Genomic DNA, 22,795 nt, shown 5'->3' on the forward strand with positions numbered 1-22,795 from the left:
CTGCAGAAAAGGGAGTTACCTTTTACAGCAACCTCATTTTTACTTCTCTGACGCAGAATGCAGATAGCACAATGCTCTTTTATTTAGCTCCATGCAAAACTTGTAAAGTATCCCTCTGAGAATGCATAAAAATGATAGAAGGATAAAAGACTCAGAAGCACCAACGCAAAGGTGTAGCATTTCATGCAAATGTAGTCATTACTGTAATGATGGTTGTTGTACCAGCATGATGGTAGACCTGTCAGGGTGACAATTACCATGTGCTTAGTGTTCTTCAGGCCTGTACTGGATCTGTACTGCAGAATTCATTTCAGTATCTAAACTCATGGTCGGTTGATGTACTTTCAAAGAACGCATCCAGGATGTGATGCTCAGAATCTTCATTATATTTTGCTGCACAAATTATGTTAAATTCTAACAGTAATGAGATGCCTGCTGTGTAGCTCTGTCTTTTCAACCACTGATGAGTGAGTTCCCTTTTTACTAATGAGTAACAGAGACCTAAACTGCTTTTCCATAGCAAACTGTAAAAAGAAAATGTATTATTTTTTTTCCACTCTCAATAAACCTCTTTTTATTCAGAAGTTTATTTAGATGAATCAGATGTGACCAGAGGTCATGATCACAGTTTGACAAATTACAAAGGCTTCCTCTAAGATGAATAAACTTTACAGATCCAATTTGAGAGGCAAAAAAACGAGTTGGAAGATTTAACTTGGATTGCAAATCTCTTAAATGTGAAGCCAACAGAGCATCTCTGTGGAACCGAGACCTCGACTCACAATTTACACGACCAAAATGATCTGCTGCTGATATCCTGGAGTGAGGTAGCGCAGCACACCTTCAGTGGTTTAATGTGGTTTAAGCCTTGATGGGTCGAGGCAGTTTGACAGCAAAACAGAATAAACGACTATTAGACATGATGTCCATAGTGTTATGTCAAGCTGGTGCATGAAGTTCATATTGTTTACTGATTCCAAACACGATCACGTGTCTTTGTCTCCCTGTTCGTAGCTACTCTTATGGCGATTCAGGACAGAGTTAAAAACTAGCTGTTTGTGTGTCTGCGCTCACATCTTTTATCAAACCTTTCCCCCATCTCTCCATGTGAACAGACGCTAAAGGTCAGTCTTGTGATCAAAATCTTTCAAAGTCATCAGAAAGTAGCTTTCAGCATGACAACAAGCATCATGTTGTAAGAAGCCAGTTTAACTGACTGAGGAAAATAGTTATTATTCATTTGGTCCACTTTGAAATGGTCAGCATTTTACTTTTGTGCACCAAAAGTAATTATATAAAAACTGTTCTCTTTGACGAGTTTTAATTAAATATTTTACACACTATATATGTATGTAATTTACAACATATATTTGTATGTATTTCTGGTAGACAACTAAATGTGTCTTTCTGCTAAGTTGATTAAAGACTGTTTGGAAAAAAAAGTTTTCTCTATAACCAAACACTGAGTAGTTCATTGACATAACGTGATTTGTTAAAATGTATTTTGTCATTACTATGTTGCAATAACAAATGCTGTTAAAAGCAATGTTTTGCTTGGGGTTACATTCATAATTATATCTTGCATCTAAACTTCTGAGGAAAATGCACATGAAATAAACTTCTTTTGGAGGCACCATGTACGTGCATACAAAAATAATTATCCGTGAAAATGGGACTGTTATTTATTTTTTTCTACGTTTTGAGGCGGCTTTCTTCATCTTCAGGTAACAGCCTGTCATTAGAGAGAGGCTGTAGCAGCTGCAAAATCTGCCAGCTATCAGTGGGCATATGAACCGTGGCTTCCAGTCGCTCTGATCAAATTCTTGTGATTCAAAAGAAAGAAAGAAAAAAAAAACAGCTCTCCTTCCAAAACATATATAAATAGAAGCGCGGTTACATGAAATTATTCAGTCAGTCACACATTTTCTTGCAAAATAAATAAATAAGATGCATAAAAAAACATTTATTAACCAGTGCCTGATTTCTGAAAATTGTAGACATTATTAATATTTTGTCTTTCATGAGCAGCTTCCAGTGAATAAAGCTACTCCTGTGAAGAAATCTTTTCTTTCTCTGTTTTTTAGTTTTTGAGAAAAATGATTCTCAACTTTTTGAAAACTGTCTTGTCTATTTGACTTCTGGTCACTAGTGATGTAACCCCACAGCGCCAACTTGGACACATGCAATCCCATAACTTCCTTTTTTTTCTTCCCCATTTTGCTTATGTGTCTCCCCATGAAGAAGATTGTTGTGCTTCTGATAAAGTGTTTAAGTTGCTGCAAGGTCAACGTTACTGCTGCTTCTGATAAAGTGACACAGAGACAGGGAACTCAGCTCAGGGGGTTCTGAAGCCAGCAGATAAAACTGCACAGGAGGATGGATTCTTAAAAAAGATAAAAGAGGAAAAGAAGTATGGAAAGAAAAAGGGAGATAGATCGCCAGCTTCTAGGACCAACAGGACGTCATCTGTGATTGCTGCAGGCCACCCACACAGGCAGAGCTGCAGCGACAGGCTGTTTACTTATCTGCCTTGGCCCTTGGAGCCTCAGGGGTCGAAGATTAGTAGAGATAAATGCAGCATTTTCACTCTGATGTATGGCATTGGTTTGCGGTACTGCTAGGTTTTATTGCTTTATTACAAACTGTTAGGCTAAGCTCTCTTTGGACAAAAGAAAAGTCTTGGGCTAAAAGTGAAAAAATGGGTAATAATAAAAACAAAAGCAAATAATTGTAGACAATATATCTAAAACAAGATCAATAGCTTCTGTGGCTCTTATTGGTCCAAAGCTGCAGGTAAAGATTTCAACTCTTAGCTGAGCAAATTTCTTTCAAAAGTCACGTTTACATGTTAAACTTTGAGGCGCTGACAGAACAGCACAACCCTGCCCTCTTGAGGCAAAAGAAGAAACTGCACAGATTGCACCTTCACAAGCAGAAATAATAATACATTTAATTTGATATAGAGAAATAAGCATCAAATGTGCCGGACAGTTATATATTTAAAACCTAGGATGTTCTAAAAGACAAGTCAAGTATTTAAAAAGAATGAATATTACACCTTTGATAAGGAACACTCCATGAACACTGTAGACACTTTAAAATATTCATAGTAAATACTTCCTTTGAAAGAGCAGTCATCTGGCAATGTGCTAAAGTGTCATTTGGGAAGACACACTGACACACAGGGTTACTACCAAAACATTACATAACTGTGTAAATATTCTGAGGGTGGAGGATGAACGGGACCATTATTTAACACGTGCCATGTATTATCATTTTAAGGTTAAGCTTGTCTTGCGGATGTATGTCGATTGGGCAACTACAAAGCAACATAACAAGGTGGCGTTGACCTTATTTGTAAAGGGCCAAAGCACTTCATGGTGTGGAGTGATACAAATCAGGGGAAGCAGGGATCAGGAAGTGTCTCAGCATCTTCCAGGGGGCCTTTTTATTTGCCATCTTGTATGAAGAGCTCCAGGATTACCGTGCTCAAGGAGCTGTGAAATCTCCTCGGACACCTTGGGCGTCTGAAACAACTGGTGTCGCCTCTCCTATCACAGAAACACACACTGGCCAGCGTCCATCCTGAATAACAAGGAGAAAAGCTGCCCCAAAGCCCTCACACGCAAACCGTCTCTCAAGCCCAGCACACAAACACACACACTCACGCAAGCAGACACACACAATCTCTCACACACAAAGTCAAAAAGAATCCGGTCCTGTCCTTTTTAAATTTCTAAACCCTAACCTGACATGCCACCAATCCAATTTGTGTCAACTGCGGTCCTTCTACCCATCGCCTCAACGACAAGAACAAAAACAGCTATTCGTGTTGACAGCAGTCAGGAGAATACTTACTCGCCACATTGTCGTAACCTTCCCTAAAACAAATGTCACCGTCAATAGCCAGGCACATCTCAGCTGACACATGCAATGTCCGGTCTTTCAGCGGAGACATTTGAAAACCAGAGATGACACAGGAGTGGGAGGGGAGCGCAAAATTCATTTAAATTGCTGCACAAATATGGGATTTATGGTTTTGATTTTCTTTGGTGTAACCCTAAATCTGGGTGTCAACAGGCTGAATTGCCCTGAAATTAAACATGGTGGGACTGTTGTTGACTACAATGACTCATATTTTAAAGAGTTTGGCATGTTATTGAATTTGAAAAAGTTTAAAACCTTGAGCAAGTTTCTCCTAAGAATAACATAATTGATTTTTATATATCACAATTACAAGCCGACATGATCATCCAGTTAAGCTGACAATCTGTGATGGGAGAGTATTAATCAGAGAAACAGCATTTTGTGGCAAGTAGAAAGACATTTTTTTGTCAGAAAAGCAAAAAGAAGTCATTTTTAAAACTTTGAAACGAAGTGATGGAGGGGTGTAAACGTGGAAGAAGGCTTGATGAGAATAAAACCGAACTGTTTTGAACCACATTTAAAATGCTGTGTTAAAGAAAACTAACTCTGCATGTCAAGTCTGTAACACTCTTCAGATTTTCAAATCTGTGTTTTCCTGCCATTTTAAAATTAATCACTACTTTTGTTGGTATTGTTAATAAAACACACATTAAACCCATTGGGTTCTCAGTTGTTATGTGAAAGATTAATGTTATCAATAATTTCCAAGGTTTTGTGTCAGTGCCTTCCATCCAGATTATTCACTTAGAGGTGCAGTTCTGACACTGCTGGTAAAAAAGGGAATTACCAAAGTCATTAGGATAATTTGTTTTGGATTAGAGTCATTAAATATTCCAGAGTATGGATCTTTTAAAATGGAACTACTGTAATAATTCTAAAAATTTTGAGTCATAGTTGTGACAACATGAAGCGAGAAGTTGATATTCAATTATCATAAAAGGTTGTGTTGTCAATTTCCTGTCTGTCCCTATCCTTCCTATAACTCTTTTGAACTTAATTAGCATCTCAGAGCATCACACATTGTTTTTTTTTTGTTTTTTTTCTTTTTTCACAATTTTTTGAGACAATGCTGCCTCCAAACAAAACACATGCATGATTGCTCCCCGACAGCCAATCGGCAGCCTGAGTCATGAGAGTAATCAGGAACGGCTGATTGTCCACTGGAGGAGGAGGGGAGGGGAGGAAAATACGGTGCTGCTAACACAATTCATGACAGCCTCTCGCAGGACCTTGCCGACTGATTACAGCTCCAAGCTAAAGCATGTGGCAAACAGATATTACATCAGCACATGCTAGTATTGGACCAAGTGTAGTATGCATGTGCGGCTCACAGCTATATGCACTTGTGGCATTGGGAGAATTACATTTCTATAAGGGCTCCAGATGAGTTCAGGGATTTTTCTTCTCACAGCAGTGATTAATAGTGATGGTCTCACAAATTGTTCCATTGCTTCGGTTGTTTTGTACTTGGAAACCGTTGTGTTTTTGAGAGTGGCGGTTAGATATGCATTCAGTGATGAAATTCGGATGCAGGGAAATTGGAAGAGCCTAGATTGATTTCGCAAACCAGACCCATTAAGAACTTTGATGTGAAATGACATTCCCTGAGCCCAAACAATACGGAAAGATCTGGAAGCGTTATCTCATTTCACCTCTAACCTTGTATACTCCCACAGTGTGCTTGTTGCCACCTGCACAAAGATTGCCTCTATTTTTAGTTGCGCTTCAGTCTGGTCCCCAGACCATTTTCTAACATGTTGCGCTCTGACTCATTTTATAAAATTGGGTCACATATTTGTTCTGTCCTTCTTGACCTCACAACAGTTTTGCCTTTCAAACTGGCCACCAGCAAACCCATAAATGTACATTTTTGGGATCCAGTGTCATCCTATTTTGACTACTAATAAAACCATTTACCATTAAAATTGACATAAATTGTTGAACCAGACTTAAGGCGGTTTCAGTTTTCAGGGCTTTAATTGATTTCTTAAAAACTCTTTGTAATCGTATAATTGAATTTGCTGCAATTTAAAAGATGAAAGAAACACCCAGCAGTTCATATTTTTTTTTACTTTTTCCAAGCTAGTTATGTGAAGCTTTTTATTTATTGTGCCAGTGAAAATCTACGGAGGAGAAGCAGAGCCGGCGAGGGAGCCTGCTGAGACCAACCCAGGTGCTCTTGGAGTCCAATCACATGCAGCTCACCCTGTGGGCCTGGATGTGTGTACTCTGTCACACACTCTTTGAGGTTTTATCTGAGCTGCTTTGGGCAATAAAGTTGCTATCAGGGTTTTAACCAAATTTCCTACCCGCAGTCAAATAGTGGCGGTAGTACACCAATAAAGTGGCTTATTTTGGTGTGCCTATTCAGACACAATCAATTATAACTTGATGTCCAGCTGAATTTCTGGTAGTTTCATTTTAACATTTCATAAATGTCTAAATGAAATAAGTATTTGATCCCCTACAACTATTCCAGAACTTTGGGTAGTTGTTGTTTTTAGGTGTATCAATGTGGCGAAAAAATGACAACTAACCATCTGTAAACCTATAACTTCATATTCTAATACTTGCCATGGAGTCTAATAACTATGCAGTCTTCTTTATTTCTGCTCTTAGGTGTACAGCCAATCAGCACCAAGGAAAATAAATGCTGCTCTCAGATTGGCTGCTTTGAAAATCCCAGCCAGTCAAGTCTCATTGCTCCTAGGAATTTCTGGCAGTAACTTGGACTTAAGTTTCACAGAAAAAAAAATGTTTGAAAGTTGAAACTATGAACCAGGTCCACTGCATATGAACTGTGGTTCATAATATGGGAATCTTTTGCAATCAATTCATCGCAACGAGGAAAGAACATCACGGGGAAAAGAATGGACCTCCACAAGGCTGGAGTGGCATACATTCCTGCCTTGTTGTTGTAGATATTCTGAAATGGAAGAAACCTAAAATTAGTGTCAGTTGCCCTTAGTCTGGAGCTCCATGAAAGGTCTTGCCACTTGGGGTGAGGATGGTCATTAGAGAGGTGATGAATCACTGCCAGCACAGTAATGGATTGAAATATTCTCTCTCTCTCTCTCTGGCACATCTGCAGGCATCATAAGTTTTATAGTGAATTATCTAAATGACTCAGAGAAGGCTTACGTGAGTGACGGCTGGTCACCTAAGAGCCATTATTGAGTTCTTTGGAATCAATTCAACACTGCATTTTTGGAAGAAAATAAAAAATAAAAAAAAACAACCATCAAATTCATGGCATAATCCTGGATTATAACCTTCTTTCTTCAACCAAAAAAGTGAAGATGAGTTTTGGATTCAACCTAAAGAAGTGTATTAATAGGAGCTTATTAAGGTCAGTCTTCAGACATCTATTCTTTGAAATTCTACAGAGTCAGCTCATGGTTTGAGTTGCCATGTAGCAGCCAGGAAACCTGAAACCACCAGAGGAAACCCAAGTGTAACAAGAGCTAATTTGTTTTCAAAATTAATAATTTGCTGTGACAGTCATCTTTTCAAAAGGAGCATTCCCCAATTTTTCTCTGACAAACATTACCAAAAGAAATAAAAAAACAGCCAAACTTCACAAGAAAATTCAGAAGTGCAAGACTCTGACTCCAGACTCTGTACGTTAATCGCTGTTGAGATGAACATTTATGGATCTTGACATTCCTAGCAAAACTAATGAGCAGGAAACCAATTGCATTGTTTCCTACCAAATCCATACCCTGGACAAAAAGTTGTGTCTATAATAGCAAATTACTTAGACAAAGAGATTGCAGAAATCATAATAATTTCATATAGTATTGTCGTTATTGTTAATGAGGGCACTGTTTTATTCTTATATATAAGAACTAAGGTTTTTATATCCAACATTAACTTTTAATAGGTCATGAATTTTATCTGTCCCTGGCTGAAGTTCAGACTTGAACCCGTCAGCCCTAATCAGCCAAAATGATATTCAGTGCAAACCCCCCTGTCTGCAGCCCCTCTTGACTGACGGTACTATCAACACATCGAAATAGAAAATCTCCACATGCTGAAAAGCAAAGGAGGAACTACAGTCAAGCTCCAGTCCTTACTGAAACTCACACAGATTGAAAAATCACAGTGACACAAATTTAATAGATTTGCATGGCAAGCGTTAAAGATTCTAGTATTAGTTTATTGATAAACTGACCAAAAATGAAATATTATGTGCTCTCCTAATTGCCTGTTAAGCAGAAACTCAGCAGCACTCAATCAAGCTATGGCCACGAGCTACACTTTGATCAATGGAGACGAGAACTGAAATTTTTCCTTGTAGCTTTCAGGCATGAAGCAGTGGGTAGCAGCAGGAAACACCATAAACACAAAGCAAAAAACTTTAAGCTCATCAGACATTCTTTTCTAAATTTAAGATGAAAGGACATGAAAAGGAAATTTTCTTGCACTTCACTTGGTTCACACATAAAGTATAAAAAACACTGTGAAACTGTGAAGCACACATGACTAGTCCACGTCTCCCCAATACTATATTTTCAAATCAGCATAAGGAAGTATTTTTCCCTGTAAAGTGGAAAAAATGGACATAATAAAATAACTAATTATTTGATTTAAAACATTTTTAAACCAGATGAGACTGAAAATGTTACTTCTTGGACACAGCAATACTAAAATAATCAATTTTCTTATTTTTTTTTCTCTGAAACGAAGAATTTCTAGGCTTACACTTTAGGTTGAATCTGGTTTTGGGGAGAGAAACAAAAAAAGAAAGAAAAAATATCTACAGAACTATGTTTTATCAATACTTCATGATATACTGGTGTGCAGTGCAGGACAGATTTACAAATCAATTGAATAAAAGTATGCATAATCATATTGCTAATCAGGAATAAAGCAGAGAAGTGATGTGTATCAGACGGGTTCAGTGTTACGATTAAGATTCTGTATCCCAGCATTCTCTGATAATGTCCAATGTAATACATTTTTTTAAAGCGATAATCCATCTCTTCTTTCTGATGGCCCTTTTTTTTCATTTAGCTAAAAACTAGCTTTGAAAAAAAGCCATACACTTTTTTTTAATTTTCATTAGGATCCTAGAAGTAGAGATTAGTTCTTATCAGACAATCATTTCCCCCACATGTGGAGTTTTTCTTCAGTCCCTCCAGAGAACAAGCATGTGCTGCACATGTGGGGTTTCTCCAGCCACGCTTAAACACAAACGAAATCAGGGGGATTTGAGGCAGTGAATGTCTGATAAGAATGAATGTGATAGTCTGTATTTTGTATGCTAGGCTTTGCACTGATCTCACATAACCCAGACAAGGAAGAAACGACATGAATAAATGAAGTCCACCGAGATGATGTGGATGTCTTCTACAGGTTCATAATACAATGTCAACAACTTACCCCACGCTGTCTCTAATTTGTCACAATGAAGCATCACAGGACTAATGACAATGAGATGGAAGATATAGATCACTCTAATGACTGCTCATCCTTTTCCATAGACAAATTATCCACAGTGCAATGTCCATTTTCTGAGTAATCGTAGACAGTTTTGGGTTCCTCTCTTTCCTTCTTTGTAAAATCTTGCACCGATAGTTTTACAATGACAGCCCTTCAGAATGGGTTCAGCGAAATTAAATTAGCATTCATTACATCTGTGTGATAAATGATGTGTCTCTATTATTTTTTTGAATGATATGTGTTTCTGCTGTGTTCAGGGTTGCAAATCCATCCACAAACAATTTGTCACCCTATGCCAGCTCCACACGTCAGCACTTCACTGTGGCTTGAAATGTTTCTGCATGCGTCATTACCAAAGTGTGGTACATGGGAGCTGGGACACATTTTCTGAAAGTGCCATTTACGTTAGGCTGTTTTATATTGTTGTCACTTAAGTGTTGAGGTTGGTGAAGCTATTTTCTTTTTAAAATATTAAACTTCAATTTTACTGTAAGCCCTGCCTTTGTACAGTTCCATTAAAAAGAACAAAACAAAACAAAACAAAAAAAACACTGGAAATGTACTATAAAGTAGTCTGCCATTCCTTTTATATTTTATTTGCCCAGTAATAGAAATTGTATGTATTTTTTAGTCAGAAACCATAAAAAAGGCCTGAAGCTGGCACTGTAAGCCTTTTAAAGACCATTACCATGGCAACTATTTAGCCAATCACTGAGAATCAGTTTTTTATCTTCCTCTATGACCACCCTTATTTGTCATTCAATTACTCTAGCACTTATTGTGACTTGATCTGCTTCAAATATGATTCTAAGACATTTAGTCTACAGCGCCAAAATAATAATTAAAGAATATATGAATTAAAAATTACGAGTTCATTCCTATATCCATGGCATTTATTGATTATTTTTTTTTGGACAAATAGTTTCCTCCTCAATGGTCAAGGTAATCTAAATGCTGCCTGACTGCTTTTTTGTCTGAACTGCTGATTTGTTTGATGGGGTAAAAGCATTCTGAGATGATGCTTATATCTCCTCCTTCCTGAAAAAGCTGTTTGAAGCATTTCTGTGCTGCCTCATCAGGTATTTTGGGATTTGTGGTTGAACCTTCTGCCTGAGGTGGGCCAGAATGGTCAATGAGAAATTCAGAATGGATCTATTTAACTCTGCTTTTGACAAAGGAAGGGGAAATAGGCATGCAGGTTAAATGATATGCCTTCTTGTTTTTATGTTTTAACAAAGTGAGATAAATGGAAAGAGAAAGCTTAAGTTTTATAGTTGCTGCATTTAAATAATGGCTATTGTATTCCAAGAGATACTTTTCAAGACCTTGCAGCAATGAAAAGAGAAATTCAGTGTTTGAGCAATAAAAACTAGTTCTTAAATGCACTCCTTTTGAGTGCATTTAAGAACAATAAATAAATATGAGTTAATGTGTTTTTGGTAAACCTCTTGAAAGTGGATAACTGCCACTGAAATGCACCTTTTTTTAAAAGATGTTGTATGCATAGCTCCTCTTTTCACATACTGAAACTAGGACAAATTCCTTTCCATTTGTGTGATTTGAAATGTGACGTATTTCTTATAAACCTTTGAAAGCAGAATTGCACACGGGGAGGAATGATATAAAAAAAAATCAGAAGAGTAAAATAAGTTAATGTGACAGCCTTTGTAGTCCAACAATTGTAAAATTTATATGACATTGTTAGAATTTGAACACACGGTTTACATTTACTTCCAACACTCAAATATGTGCAGGTGCTACAGCATTTTACTCGAGCTGTATCTCATTGTAACTGATTTGTAAAAACTCAAATATTGTTGCATGATACCAATTTTGCCACAGATCCTTATGAATGTTATGTTCTGTAGTTGTCGCAAATTAATGATCACAAATACATAATCTGATGATGCTATTTTTATTTACTCATGTTGTAAATTTGTCCTTACTGTATTATTTATAAACACCAAATACCTTAACTTTTTTTGCTTCACTTCCGTCCTGTTGGTGGCGGTAGCGTGCACTTCAGTTGATTCGCCACCTATTCAAATAGGAAGAAGAAGTACGCTCCATTCGTAAGGTGAGAATCGGACAGAAAACGGTGTAAAGAAGAGGGCAAAACCAGACGAAAAGCTTTAAACAGTGTGTTGTGTTGCTCCAGAGCTTCTCATACTCTAACAGCATGTTTTATTCGAGCCACAAATTCGAGTCTTTACCAGCCGTTTGTTCATTTTTCACCATGTTTGTCCACGCAGACTGTCTTCATAGAGTGATATGGACCCATTGCAGAAGGTCATTCCTGCTTGCTTTACGTAGAAAATACAGCAGCTCAACTACTTTAATCAAACGTCCACGTTTCCTAGTTTGAAACTACTCGTCCTTTTTGTAATTGTACCGTTAACATTAGCAAACCACTCAGCAGCTGTGAAGATATTGTTGTCCCAGACACCGAACAGCGTTTATTCGTCAAAGTGTAATTTCATTGTTTTTAAGGACGCTGGACCGACTTAGAAAAGATGTTTCAAAAATTGAATATTCTAAAAATAATCAACGAAGGTATAAATCCCACAATAGTGCTTTAAAAGACAGTTATGTCTTCGTGATATTCCAAGAAAAGCATTTCCAATGTGTTTGTGCAAATAAAATTCATCTTGGAAAAACTTGACACAAAATAAGACAACAAACTTGACAGGATTGTGCTAAATTAAACCAACGTCATTTAAACATATTTAATAATCTGATAAGATAAGAAAATATATTTATTAAATTAGTCATGTTTACATAAATAGGATGGAAACTCCGGAAGGTGGGACGTCTAAGAAATTTGAGAGTAGTGTAGATTATTCCTGCTTTGGAAAGTTACATTAAATAACAAGTCCTATTTCACAATCAGACCAAGTCTGATTCCGTGTCATGGAAGTCATCATTGGAAATGATTTTCTGTGATATAAAAACTGCTTTTATATAAATTGATATTTTAAGGAAAAATTATGCAGCAGAGATTAATTTAGACCAGACTTAAAAAGTCTTATTCTGAAGTAAAGCTCATGAAGTGAACTAGATTCCCTAAAATTAGTGAAATATCTACTCGTTCAAGCTTCCAGTTCAATGTCAACATAACATTGCTTTCAACAAGCAGGACAGCTTTGTCCCTTCCTTAATTACTTTACAGCTTATTTCGGTTTACAGTGTTAGTAATGCACTTTTAAATACAATCCTTTTTTGACATGCATATAGTTTGTTGTCTTTTTAATTGAGTAGACACTTCTGAGCAGTTAGACATTTTAACCATTTGCTTATTAACCCTGTTAGGTGGATAATCCTAGATTATCGGTCTCTTAAACCGTACTGCAGTTGTAGGAAGGCCATTAACTAAAGCAACAGTAGTGAATGCACGGTGTTGCTACCTTCTACTAGCAGTTATTGCTAAAGCTGCAGCTATGGTTCATTTTTGTTTTGTTTTTTTTTCTACTATTTTGCCTTCCTTTCCTCCCTTCCTTTGGTATTATCACATTTCTAAGGTTATTAAATGTGCCTTACCGTGTGTGTTAGTTTTCATAGTCATGTTTTCCTTTGGTTGTGCCAAATGGACCTATGTTTTTTTTTCTTTCTTCAGGATGGGGAATCTTACCTCCTCCAGTACTGGGGGTCTCTCCAGTACAGCCTGTGTACAACTTGTTCAGGTGAGTAGTTGTTTACAAATCTACCTCGTGCTTTCGCTGTGCTACTGTTAAGTGGATGCCCTTTGAAACTCACTAATAACTCTTTGTCTTTTAGATTTATGATTTAAGTCAAGAAGTAGTGTTTGAAATATCTCTGAAGACAGATCTATGTATAGTTGCTTCTCAGCTGGGTTTCTGCTCTCTTTAATCTTTTGTCTGCACACACATCGTCTGTCAGTGTGATCTTACAGATTACCTCAAGTTGTTTTTCAGTTCGGTTTGTAATTAGAACTATTAATGAAGTGAACTAGATTTTTTTGGGGGATTGTTCCTGGCTACATAGACATGACTTACTTTTGATACCTGTATTAAAAAGCTAATTGTGATGGAAAAAGTATCTAATGTTCAATCATGGACAATGAATCCTGGAAATATCCAGTTAAAGCCTTATAATGGGCTAATTTCTATTTTCCCTCAATCTTTCAGGAGATGGTGTCACAGAACTGTGTTGTCATATTCTCCAAGACCACCTGCCCCTATTGCAAAATGGCCAAAAATGTGTTCAATGAAATTGGTGCCAATTACAAGGTGATTGAACTGGACCAGCACAACGATGGGAAGAGACTTCAGGAGGCCTTGGCACAGTTGACTGGTGTCAGAACAGTAAGAGTGTTAGATCTTAACGTGAGACTTTTAATGAACAGTTTATTTGAACTTTGGGATAATATATATATATATATCAGCCACAAATAAGCCCAAAATTATTTATAGCCTGCCAGATTTTAGTTTCTTTTGATTTTACTAACAAATTTCGTCTGACTGGAAGTAGTATTAATGTTTTGAAATGTTCAGAAACATGTGAAAACAGGGGTTAGAATGAATAAAGCAGGATAATTAAGCTTATGGAGTGTTCTTTGTCTTAACACAATTGTAAATTTGAGTAAAAGCTGGGTGTTAATCAAACAATTTAAATGAACTCTACTGATTCTTTGAAGCAGAGTGGTCAGATATCCGGCCAGAAACATGTCAGAAGATGTTTGTTGTTGGGGGAAAGATGGTGTTTTTTTTTTTTTAACTTTTCTTTTTTTTTCTTTTGCAAATGCTATTTAAGCACTAGTCTCTTAAAGCTTTCCCTATAGGTGACACACATTAAATTTTCCTATGTTGTCATATTGTTTATTTGTTCAGGTTCCAAGAGTTTTTGTGAACGGGAGCTGCATTGGGGGCGGCTCTGACACCAAGCAGCTCCATCAGCAGGGAAAGTTACTGCCCCTCATCGAGCGGTGCTCCCCCTGCTGCGTTACCGAGGGATCTGGCAGTGGACACTTTGAACCCTCTAAATGACTAACCGTCGTTGTAGCCTTTTTAAATCCTCTATTATTTAATATTTTGCTTAATTGTATACTAGAAGTTACAATTTTTTTGAACATGTCCATGCTCTTGGTTTATCAAAGTCAAACGGATTGTTGATTTCTAATTTGCTTGTATTTTCTCAGACATGGAAAGTATCAGTATGCATTTATTAAAATCTCCCATCTTAAAACATTAAGTAAACTCTGAAAGCACTCCCGTTCCTTTGTTGAATTACAAAATAAAAGGGGAAAATAGCTTTAAACTTTAATATGTACTGGAATTGGGATACCTGGAAATATTAAAACACCTGATTATAACTTCAGACACACACTTTGCTATGCTGCTAGTCTGCAAATCTTGGAGAACAACATTATGTGTATTTAAGTAGTTTATTGTTTTGTGACATTTTAGCAATAGCTGTGAATGTCTGAATGTTTACCAGAGAAAAGCATTGATAAAGAATCTCCGATGCATGTCAAAGTGTTTATGGTTTCAAATGAAACTAAATAGGAGAAAATATTTTTATTCCTGTACATCAGATGTATATTACTTAATAAACTTGAAAGAAAAACCATCCTCAAGTCCCAGAGCATTTGTGTGCATTTATCTCCTCTTTTGGTGGTGCTATTTTTTTTTCTGTTGACATTTTAATATTGGAGCTTATCAGTGAATTGCAAGCAATAATATAGAAATTATAACGCACATTTTTATTTAATTAAAAGTTGTTTTTATTGATGTGCTACTGTATTATGATGCATCTCTGCATTTAACATTCACAAAGATTCATAGGCATACAAGACGAGATATTAGACCACAACGTATATATATTTATTTTTTGCAAAGTTGCGGTAGCACCCCACCGGTGCGTCCTCTAAAACAAATCGCGCGTACCCAGTTAGAACACATTGCACCGCACAGAAGTGAGGTCACTGTGCTACAATTAATTAGCCTAGCTAGCGTGTGCACTGCTAAGCTATAATAATTTGATAAATATATTTGTTCTGAGGGTTTAACTGTGCGGTCGAAAAATGTCTGGCAGCGCAGGAGAATGGTGTCTGATGGAGAGTGACCCCGGAGTGTTCACGGAGCTCATTAAAGGTTTCGGTGAGTGTTTTCTGTCCAAACGTTGACAGCTCATTCAGCGTAATGTGGCTATGCGCAAACGCTAGCTAGTTGATGCAAAGCTAACTTCTAAATTAGCTGGTGCAAAGTAATTTTCTTCATTGTGTATACATATAACCAGCTGAGAATCTTGATCTGGCATCTGAATTTTGCTCCTTTGAAACATTTGCATGCGGTAACTGGGTAGCGGTCGATAACTTCATCAGGAAAGCTAAATAGCTAGCATTACTCAGCGTTCAAAAACGACGGCGCGTAAAAACAAGCCGTCATGATAGCGGACTTGTGTTTTCAATGGGTTTGTTGTCTGACCGCGTGTAAAGATATTACATTTTTTTCATCTATTTAAATGTTAGTTTAATGCTGCTTTTTTTTATTTGTCAGGCTGTAAAGGGGCTCAGGTTGAAGAGATCTGGAGTATGGAACCAGAGAACTTTGAGAACCTGAAGTATGTTTATATTCGCTACTTGACTTTATCGCACGCCTTCTCTTAAAACGTAATTTTTAATAAATCTGTTCTGCCTCAGGCCAGTCCACGGGTTGATTTTTCTCTTCAAGTGGCAGCCAGGGGAAGAACCAGCAGGATCAATTGTCCAGGATTCAAGGCTTGACCACATTTTCTTTGCTAAACAGGTACATCGTTTGTGTTTACAATGAAACCTACTTGGCAAAGGATAAACAAACCCAGGACTGAAAGAAGGTTAAGTAATAATTGTTTCCCTTTGTTTTCTTTAATGCTAAATAGTTCATCAAAGATAATGTTTTTGCTATGCCTTTACTGCATAAAAGTAAAATTTAAAACTTTATTGTAAAAAAAACATATCTGTAGCACACAAGTTTTCTCATTGTGGTGTCAGAAAACTGTAGATTTGTATCTTCAACAATTAAAGATAAAGTGGTTTACACAATTCTTCATAGCATTTGAATGGTTTCAAATTGAAATGTCACAGCAATAACATCGGTACTTGCTATTCACTGGGGAAAAAGGTTAAATGTTTTCACGGTTTCTTTGAGAGAAAATGTGAAAACTGGATTCAGTCCCTTGGAGTCATTTCAAAGAAGACTCGGCTCTCATGTACACACTGAAATATTAAACTGATGTTTTGATTTTTTTTCCCTCAATGGGTCTTGTTTTTTAAAAATATATATATATATTTTTTTCCTGTTCTTCCAAAACATGAGATCTATGTGGATGCACACCCTAAATGGCAAAACACCTTTAGGGATACACATGATATCTTCCTTGTGTTGATAATACAAATATAAAAACGTTGATTTAATTCAAGCTACTCGAAGGAAATATATTTGCATGAACAGTTTATATATACATAAAAAAATGCCAATGCCATAAAACTGTGACCACTAAGAATATCTCCAATACCAGTTTTCTGTTTTAGTATTTTTACAGCCCTTGTCCATTTCCAACAGCATAGTGTGAAGATGCTGCAGATGCTTATTACTGTTAATCAGTGGCTGTTCTGTGTGCTTTTAAATGTGTGTATTTTCTGTTCTGTGTGCCATTTTCAGGTCATAAACAATGCATGCGCCACCCAGGCGATCATCAGCGTTCTGCTCAACTGCTCCCATCCGGACATGTTGCTTGGCGACACACTGACAGAGTTCAGAGAGTTTTCTCAGAGTTTTGATGGAGCTGTACGTAAATGGTATCTTTGTATACTTGCTGGCGTTTTTCAGTTACGATCAGAGAAGAGATAAACAACGTGACTTGAATATTTCTCTCCGCCTCTGCATGTTGTGATGCCAGCGTTTCACGGTGGGTTTTATGATCTTCTGCATTTGCTCCTCAGATGAAGGGTCTGGCTCTTAGCAACTCTGAAGTGATCCGACAAGTTCACAACAGCTTTGCAAGGTGAGCGCTTTCCCATGTCATCCCCAAGCTCTTTTCTGTTTAGCTTCTTGTGAATGTGTAAATTAGCTGCTGAATTAATATGTGTATTCTGAAATACAAGTCAGTTTCAAAATATCCAGCATTCTTGACTGATTTTTCAATCTAATAACATAAAGAATACGTTTTCCCTACAGTTTATACTATTACATTGAAAAAGTCTTTTGCTTTATTTGTGTCCAACATTAACATCAGAATTTGTCACATTATGATTGTTTTTGACTGGGTTTGTATGTGTTTTCAAGACAGCAGATGTTTGAATTTGATGCAAAGTCTTCAGCAAAGGATGAAGACGCCTTTCACTTTGTGAGCTATGTCCCTGTTAACGGCAGACTGTATGAGCTGGACGGGCTTCGGGAAGGACCAATCGACTTGGGTAAACAGAATGATTCACTTTATGCATGTTTTAGTTTGTTAAAGTTTCTGTATAAATTGTAAAAACAACAACAAAAAAAATCTTAACATGAGATATAGGAATTATATTTTGGTAGTGATGTACTATACATGCTTGTGGAAACAACAGATTTTCATAGTTGTGTATTTTATGCCACAGGTACCTGCAACCAGGATGACTGGATCAGTGCAGTTCGCCCAGTAATTGAGAAAAGAATACAGAAGTAAACAATATAATTAAATAACAAGTTTTACAAAAACCTTAAGTCTATTAAGTGCTGAGAGAAATTCTCGTTTTCTTCTTCAGGTACAGTGAAGGAGAGATCCGATTCAACCTGATGGCCATCGTGTCCGACAGGAAGATGGTGTATGAGAAGAAAATTGCAGAGCTCCAGGCTCAGCTCACAGAGGTAAGAAGCAATGAGAAATAATATTACTTTTCTTATTTGAAGGCTTAACTGCATGTTTGAATTTAAAATAAATAATGCTATTTATATTTAAATCATGCATTAATTTTATTACTTTAAAATATGCTTTTGAGACAACAGTTTCAATTTTTTTCCCCAGTAAAAAGCCCAAAATTAACCAACTAAAGCCTCAACAAGAAGTTTAGTAATTGTAAAAATTCCATGTTTTTTGTCTTACCTTCTACTTTCCTACTAGGAAAACAGAAAAAAAAAAGTTATTACAAAGGGAATTTAGGATTAATAGTCCCTAAAGTCAATTCACAAATATGTCAGTCTGGTGTCCTTTTCAGAAATTGCCTTAAATAATTTCTGAAACAGCTTTGCAAAAATGACAATGAACCATGGATTCGAGATTTTTTGCTGTTGTTGGCTCATCTCTCCACTGCTGCATTTGTTGCAAGTGCTGATCATTTTGCTCCTTCACTGTTTTCTACCTCTGCATCCTGACTTTGTTCAGGTATGAAATGATGTTTTTAACCACAAGACGTTTATTAACAGCTTTGTGTCAATTTATACCAGTCAGAGAGACGTTTCACATTTTGTTTCCACCTCTCAGTTGCCATCTTTACCCTCACTAACTTCTCAAAACACCACTAAGAAGTGGGTTGAGTCTTCAGAGGGATGAAAGTGTGCAGTGGACGGGACATGTTGCAAATTGACGGAATGTTTGTTGTGCATGTTTTGTTTATTCTTTCATTTTTTTGGAACCCAAATTACATTTTAACTAAAAAATGTGACTAAGTGCAAAGCCTTAAAGCTCCACCAGATTCCACACGTGGTTGTGGGTTAGTTTGTGTTCTCACACGGTGGAAACACTCCTCCCACATCAGCTTGCATCACGCCAAGGTCCCCACTCCGTCCCTGCATCCTTCATTTTGCTTTAGTGAAACGCCACGCCACTTTAAAATGTCTATCCAAGAGTTTTTAGCCATTTGACAACCTCTGTAGTGATTTTGTGAAAAACTATACAAATATATGTATTTCTGATAAACATACCTCCAATTTAATATGGACGAACAAAACCCGTTTAGTGGAAGTGGCACTAGTTTAAGTGAAATATCATCATTGCTGTATGAGTAAACTTCTGCATAAAACAAGCTTTAGCCTTTAGTGTGAAGTCACCAAACCGGGTTGTTGTGTGGATGCATGTAATTGGTGGCACAACTCAAAGCAGAAATTGTAATTACTTCATACATGTTAAATAATGCAGCAGCTTTCTCTGCTTTCTGTCAGGTTGGTCTGCCATTTAGGATTTTAAATGACAGCTTTCTTTCTCATTGCTGCAGTCCATACAGTCATTTGTATAAATGTATCTTTGGTCCAAAGATACATTTAAAAAAGAAGCTGCAGGCTCCTTGACAGAGGTGTTGGTTTGGAATCCAGCAGTAAATTAAGTCCATACAATATTACAGACGCACATAATCAGTAGTTGTTCAGGTTAACCATGAGCTGCTTGAAACTTTCAGCCTTTCCAAAATCCATTTTTATTCAATTAAGTCTGCAAAGAAGCTTATTCCAAAATCTCGGTTAAATATTTATATTGCTGTGGATTTTTTTTCACCACTAGAGGTCAGCAAAAGTTTTCTTTTCCAAACTTCATGTAACCTTTTCCAGAATGACATCTTTTAAAGCACTACCCATTTGTCTACATCTATAGGCACAGATCATAAAGATCAGAAAGACCAAAGAACTGTTTAGACTCTTCTTTTTTCTAAGAAAATAAGTAATTTTTATTTTCATTACCATGTTTGCAGGAGGAGCCCATGGACACAGACCAGAACAACACATTTCTTAGCTCCATCCAGTCAGAGATTGCCAAGTATCAGCTCCTTATTGAAGAGGAGAACCAGAAGCTTAAAAGATATAAGGTTAACAATACAAAATGGTTCATAAATTTAAAGCTCTGCTTTATTTGTTGTCATCTGGTTCAGTTATCTGTCGCAGAACAAATTTAGCTTTTCCCAGCTCTTTTGAATTCTGCTTTCTTGCAGATTGAAAATATTCGACGAAAGCACAACTACCTTCCCTTCATCATGGAGCTACTGAAGACATTGGCAGAGTACCAACAGCTAATACCTTTGGTGGAAAAGGTAACGGTTCTCTCCTTTTTGCAGTTTTCCACGACTTTATTGACTCTGGGTTCACAGAGTCTGAGAACATAAGTGCCATGACATTTCTAAACGTCCGCCATTAAGCATGCCAATTAACTTAATGAGCCATCTGGGTGCGACCTGCAGGTACTCTTTGTGGGCTGAGAATGAGAGATAATTCTTTCCCAGGAAGATAAAAGGCTTGTTAAAAGGAAAATAATTACCACTTTTGATGAGGCACTCCTTTCTAGAAAAGTACCAAGTGAAAAGACTAAACCAAAGCTTCAGTTTTTATTTTTTACACACTGGACGGCATCACCTGTGAACATTATATTTTCAAAAGCAAAGCAGGTTGATTTGTAAGAAAAAGCTAAAACTGTTTAATCGTCTTGTTTTAACACTGCACCAATTGAAACATTGTGGCCAATGTGGGTTTTTCTGAACAGGCGAAAGAAAAACAGAGCGCTAAAAAGGCTCAGGAGGCCAAGTGAAGAACACCAACACTGACTTCATCAGAGAAGGTTCCAATCAGACACAAACACCCAATCATCCTGAACACCAGTCACTCTTTCGTCAGTGAGCCATGTACAGATTCACCAGTTATCTTCATGAGAGCGAGTGTGGACGGCCTGCGGCGCTCACGCTGTGGCTTCCTGTGAATTATTCAGAAAGAAAGAACTGCACTGCAGCTGCAGCACAGAGACTGTCTGACGAAACGCTGTCTCCGTGTGTTTTTATTAGCGCTAATATGCATGTCTGAAGGAAAAAATGTGGTCATATTTTGTTTCGTCTTATTTTCATAATAAAATGTCTAGATGTTTGTGAATTTTTTGGTTTTCGGAGATTTAATTTCCATCTTACTCTTTTTCACCCTCCTTCTGGTTTATATTTTAAACTTGCAATGACATATCAAGGCCACTGTAGACAGAAAATAGTAAATTGCTTCCAAAAACTCTCCGACATATTCTAGGAAAAAAAACATGGCAATTTCAGAGTTTGAAAAGTGGATTTAGTTTTTACTTTTCAAACTAAGAAATGTCCAAGTGTTGGACTGTCTACAACATTCTTTATACACCGTGGTATAATCTCGTCTAAAGAGATTCAGCGCTGTTAGTCAGAAATTAGTTTTTACTGCCACCTACAGTCAAAGCACTGTAATAGCTGGAAGTGTTGCATTTTGAATGTTGCTGGAGCGATCACCAAGTCTGCATAATTCATATAAGGTATCACTCAAACATCGTTTGTGGTTTGCATGCCACGATTAGTTCATCTAATATTTTTTAGTGTCATTTGATTTTGAGACATTAAAACTAACAAATTATTAAAACAAATATCAATGTTAAGTAAAACAAACAAAAAAAATGGATAGTAAATGTTACCGTCACAACCTCCTGGAAAAGACGGACATTAACACCTTCAACATGAAGCTCAGGTCACTACAGGTCATTATTAAAGATGCTGGCTGTTCAGAGTGGTAAATCATTTATGAATCGTTGAGCTCAAAGAAAAAGTGGGGGTAGAAATAAGTGTACAAGTAACAGGGCAGCCATAGTCTACAGAGGATTGCCCTTACCTGGATTAAGGACGAAAAGGAATGAAATTTTTCACTACATTTGGAAATCAAGGTTGCAGAGTCCGTAGGAGGGAGGAGAGACACCAAAGTATAATTACTGGAGGACCAGAGTTAACTTTCCACAGTCAGTAAGGAGTTCTGGAGAAATGTCAGCTGTGTTTTATCAAGACTAAAGTAATCATAGCCATGTGCTTGGACATTTGTGAGCGCTTCATGCTTCCATCTGCTGAAAAGTGTTATGGAGATGAAGATTTTATTTTCCAACAGAACCTAACACCTACCCACACTGCCAAAAGTGCCAATACCTGCTTTAATTTCCATGATGCATCACGACCAGATTACCCAGCAAACTCCATGGCACGCCATATTTATGCAGCAACTCGTGCAAAAGAAACCCAGACCGTGCATTGAATTTAGCATAGCAATATTTCTCAATATATTGCAAACATTACATTTTTATGCAATTTCAAATCCTTTTGGGTTTTTATTAGCTGCAAGCTATAACGTCTTGAAATAGTGTGATGAATCTACATGATGTGATAGTTTAATAGTTTTTGATTTAATTAGGTAAAACAGTTTTTTGATGATGACCAAATGATGATTTGATATTTTAATTTGACCTGCATCTGTATATGTTGTCACATTGTAACCAGATATCGTTTTATTCAAGTATGACTGAAAAAAACATTTTTATTAACATAAAATTAGAATCGCTGTGTTGCGATGCAACACTGCCGCCAACTGAGCCACTGTGCAGCCCCTTTTAAAAATATTCATACTTAGAATTGTTATAATTTCTCCAAGTTTTGATATGTTTTTGGATTATTTAGCATATATGGATTTGTCCCTTGGTTTAATTGCAA

General features: G+C 36.9%; 2 protein-coding genes across 4 annotated transcripts; both read left to right on the forward strand.

The window, feature by feature from the left end:
* The first annotated feature begins 11,360 nt into the window (after window positions 1-11,360).
* Window positions 11,361-14,959, forward strand: glrx2 (glutaredoxin 2). 3 transcript variants are annotated; one of them, XM_007560573.2, is made up of 4 exons: window positions 11,361-11,449; window positions 12,986-13,052; window positions 13,518-13,694; window positions 14,220-14,959. In XM_007560573.2, exons 2-4 carry the CDS (start codon window positions 12,987-12,989, stop codon window positions 14,373-14,375), a joined length of 399 nt encoding a protein of 132 aa, XP_007560635.1. In that variant the 5' UTR covers window positions 11,361-11,449; window position 12,986; the 3' UTR covers window positions 14,376-14,959. The 3 variants fall into 3 exon arrangements, with proteins under 3 accessions (XP_007560635.1, XP_007560633.1, XP_016531062.1); XM_007560571.2 differs by lacking the exon at window positions 11,361-11,449 and adding an exon at window positions 11,457-11,661; XM_016675576.1 differs by lacking the exon at window positions 11,361-11,449 and adding an exon at window positions 12,850-12,890.
* Window positions 14,960-15,269: 310 nt separating this feature from the next.
* Window positions 15,270-21,185, forward strand: uchl5 (ubiquitin carboxyl-terminal hydrolase L5). Its single transcript, XM_007560574.2, has 11 exons — window positions 15,270-15,488; window positions 15,888-15,951; window positions 16,031-16,136; window positions 17,031-17,156; window positions 17,312-17,373; window positions 17,655-17,785; window positions 17,963-18,026; window positions 18,110-18,212; window positions 20,024-20,137; window positions 20,261-20,359; window positions 20,806-21,185. Exons 1-11 carry the CDS (start codon window positions 15,413-15,415, stop codon window positions 20,848-20,850), a joined length of 990 nt encoding a protein of 329 aa, XP_007560636.1. The 5' UTR covers window positions 15,270-15,412; the 3' UTR covers window positions 20,851-21,185.
* Window positions 21,186-22,795: the final 1,610 nt, after the last annotated feature.

The sequence above is a fragment of the Poecilia formosa genome, unplaced genomic scaffold, assembly GCF_000485575.1.
Source record: "Poecilia formosa unplaced genomic scaffold, Poecilia_formosa-5.1.2 Scaffold116, whole genome shotgun sequence".
Lineage (NCBI taxonomy): Eukaryota > Metazoa > Chordata > Actinopteri > Cyprinodontiformes > Poeciliidae > Poecilia > Poecilia formosa.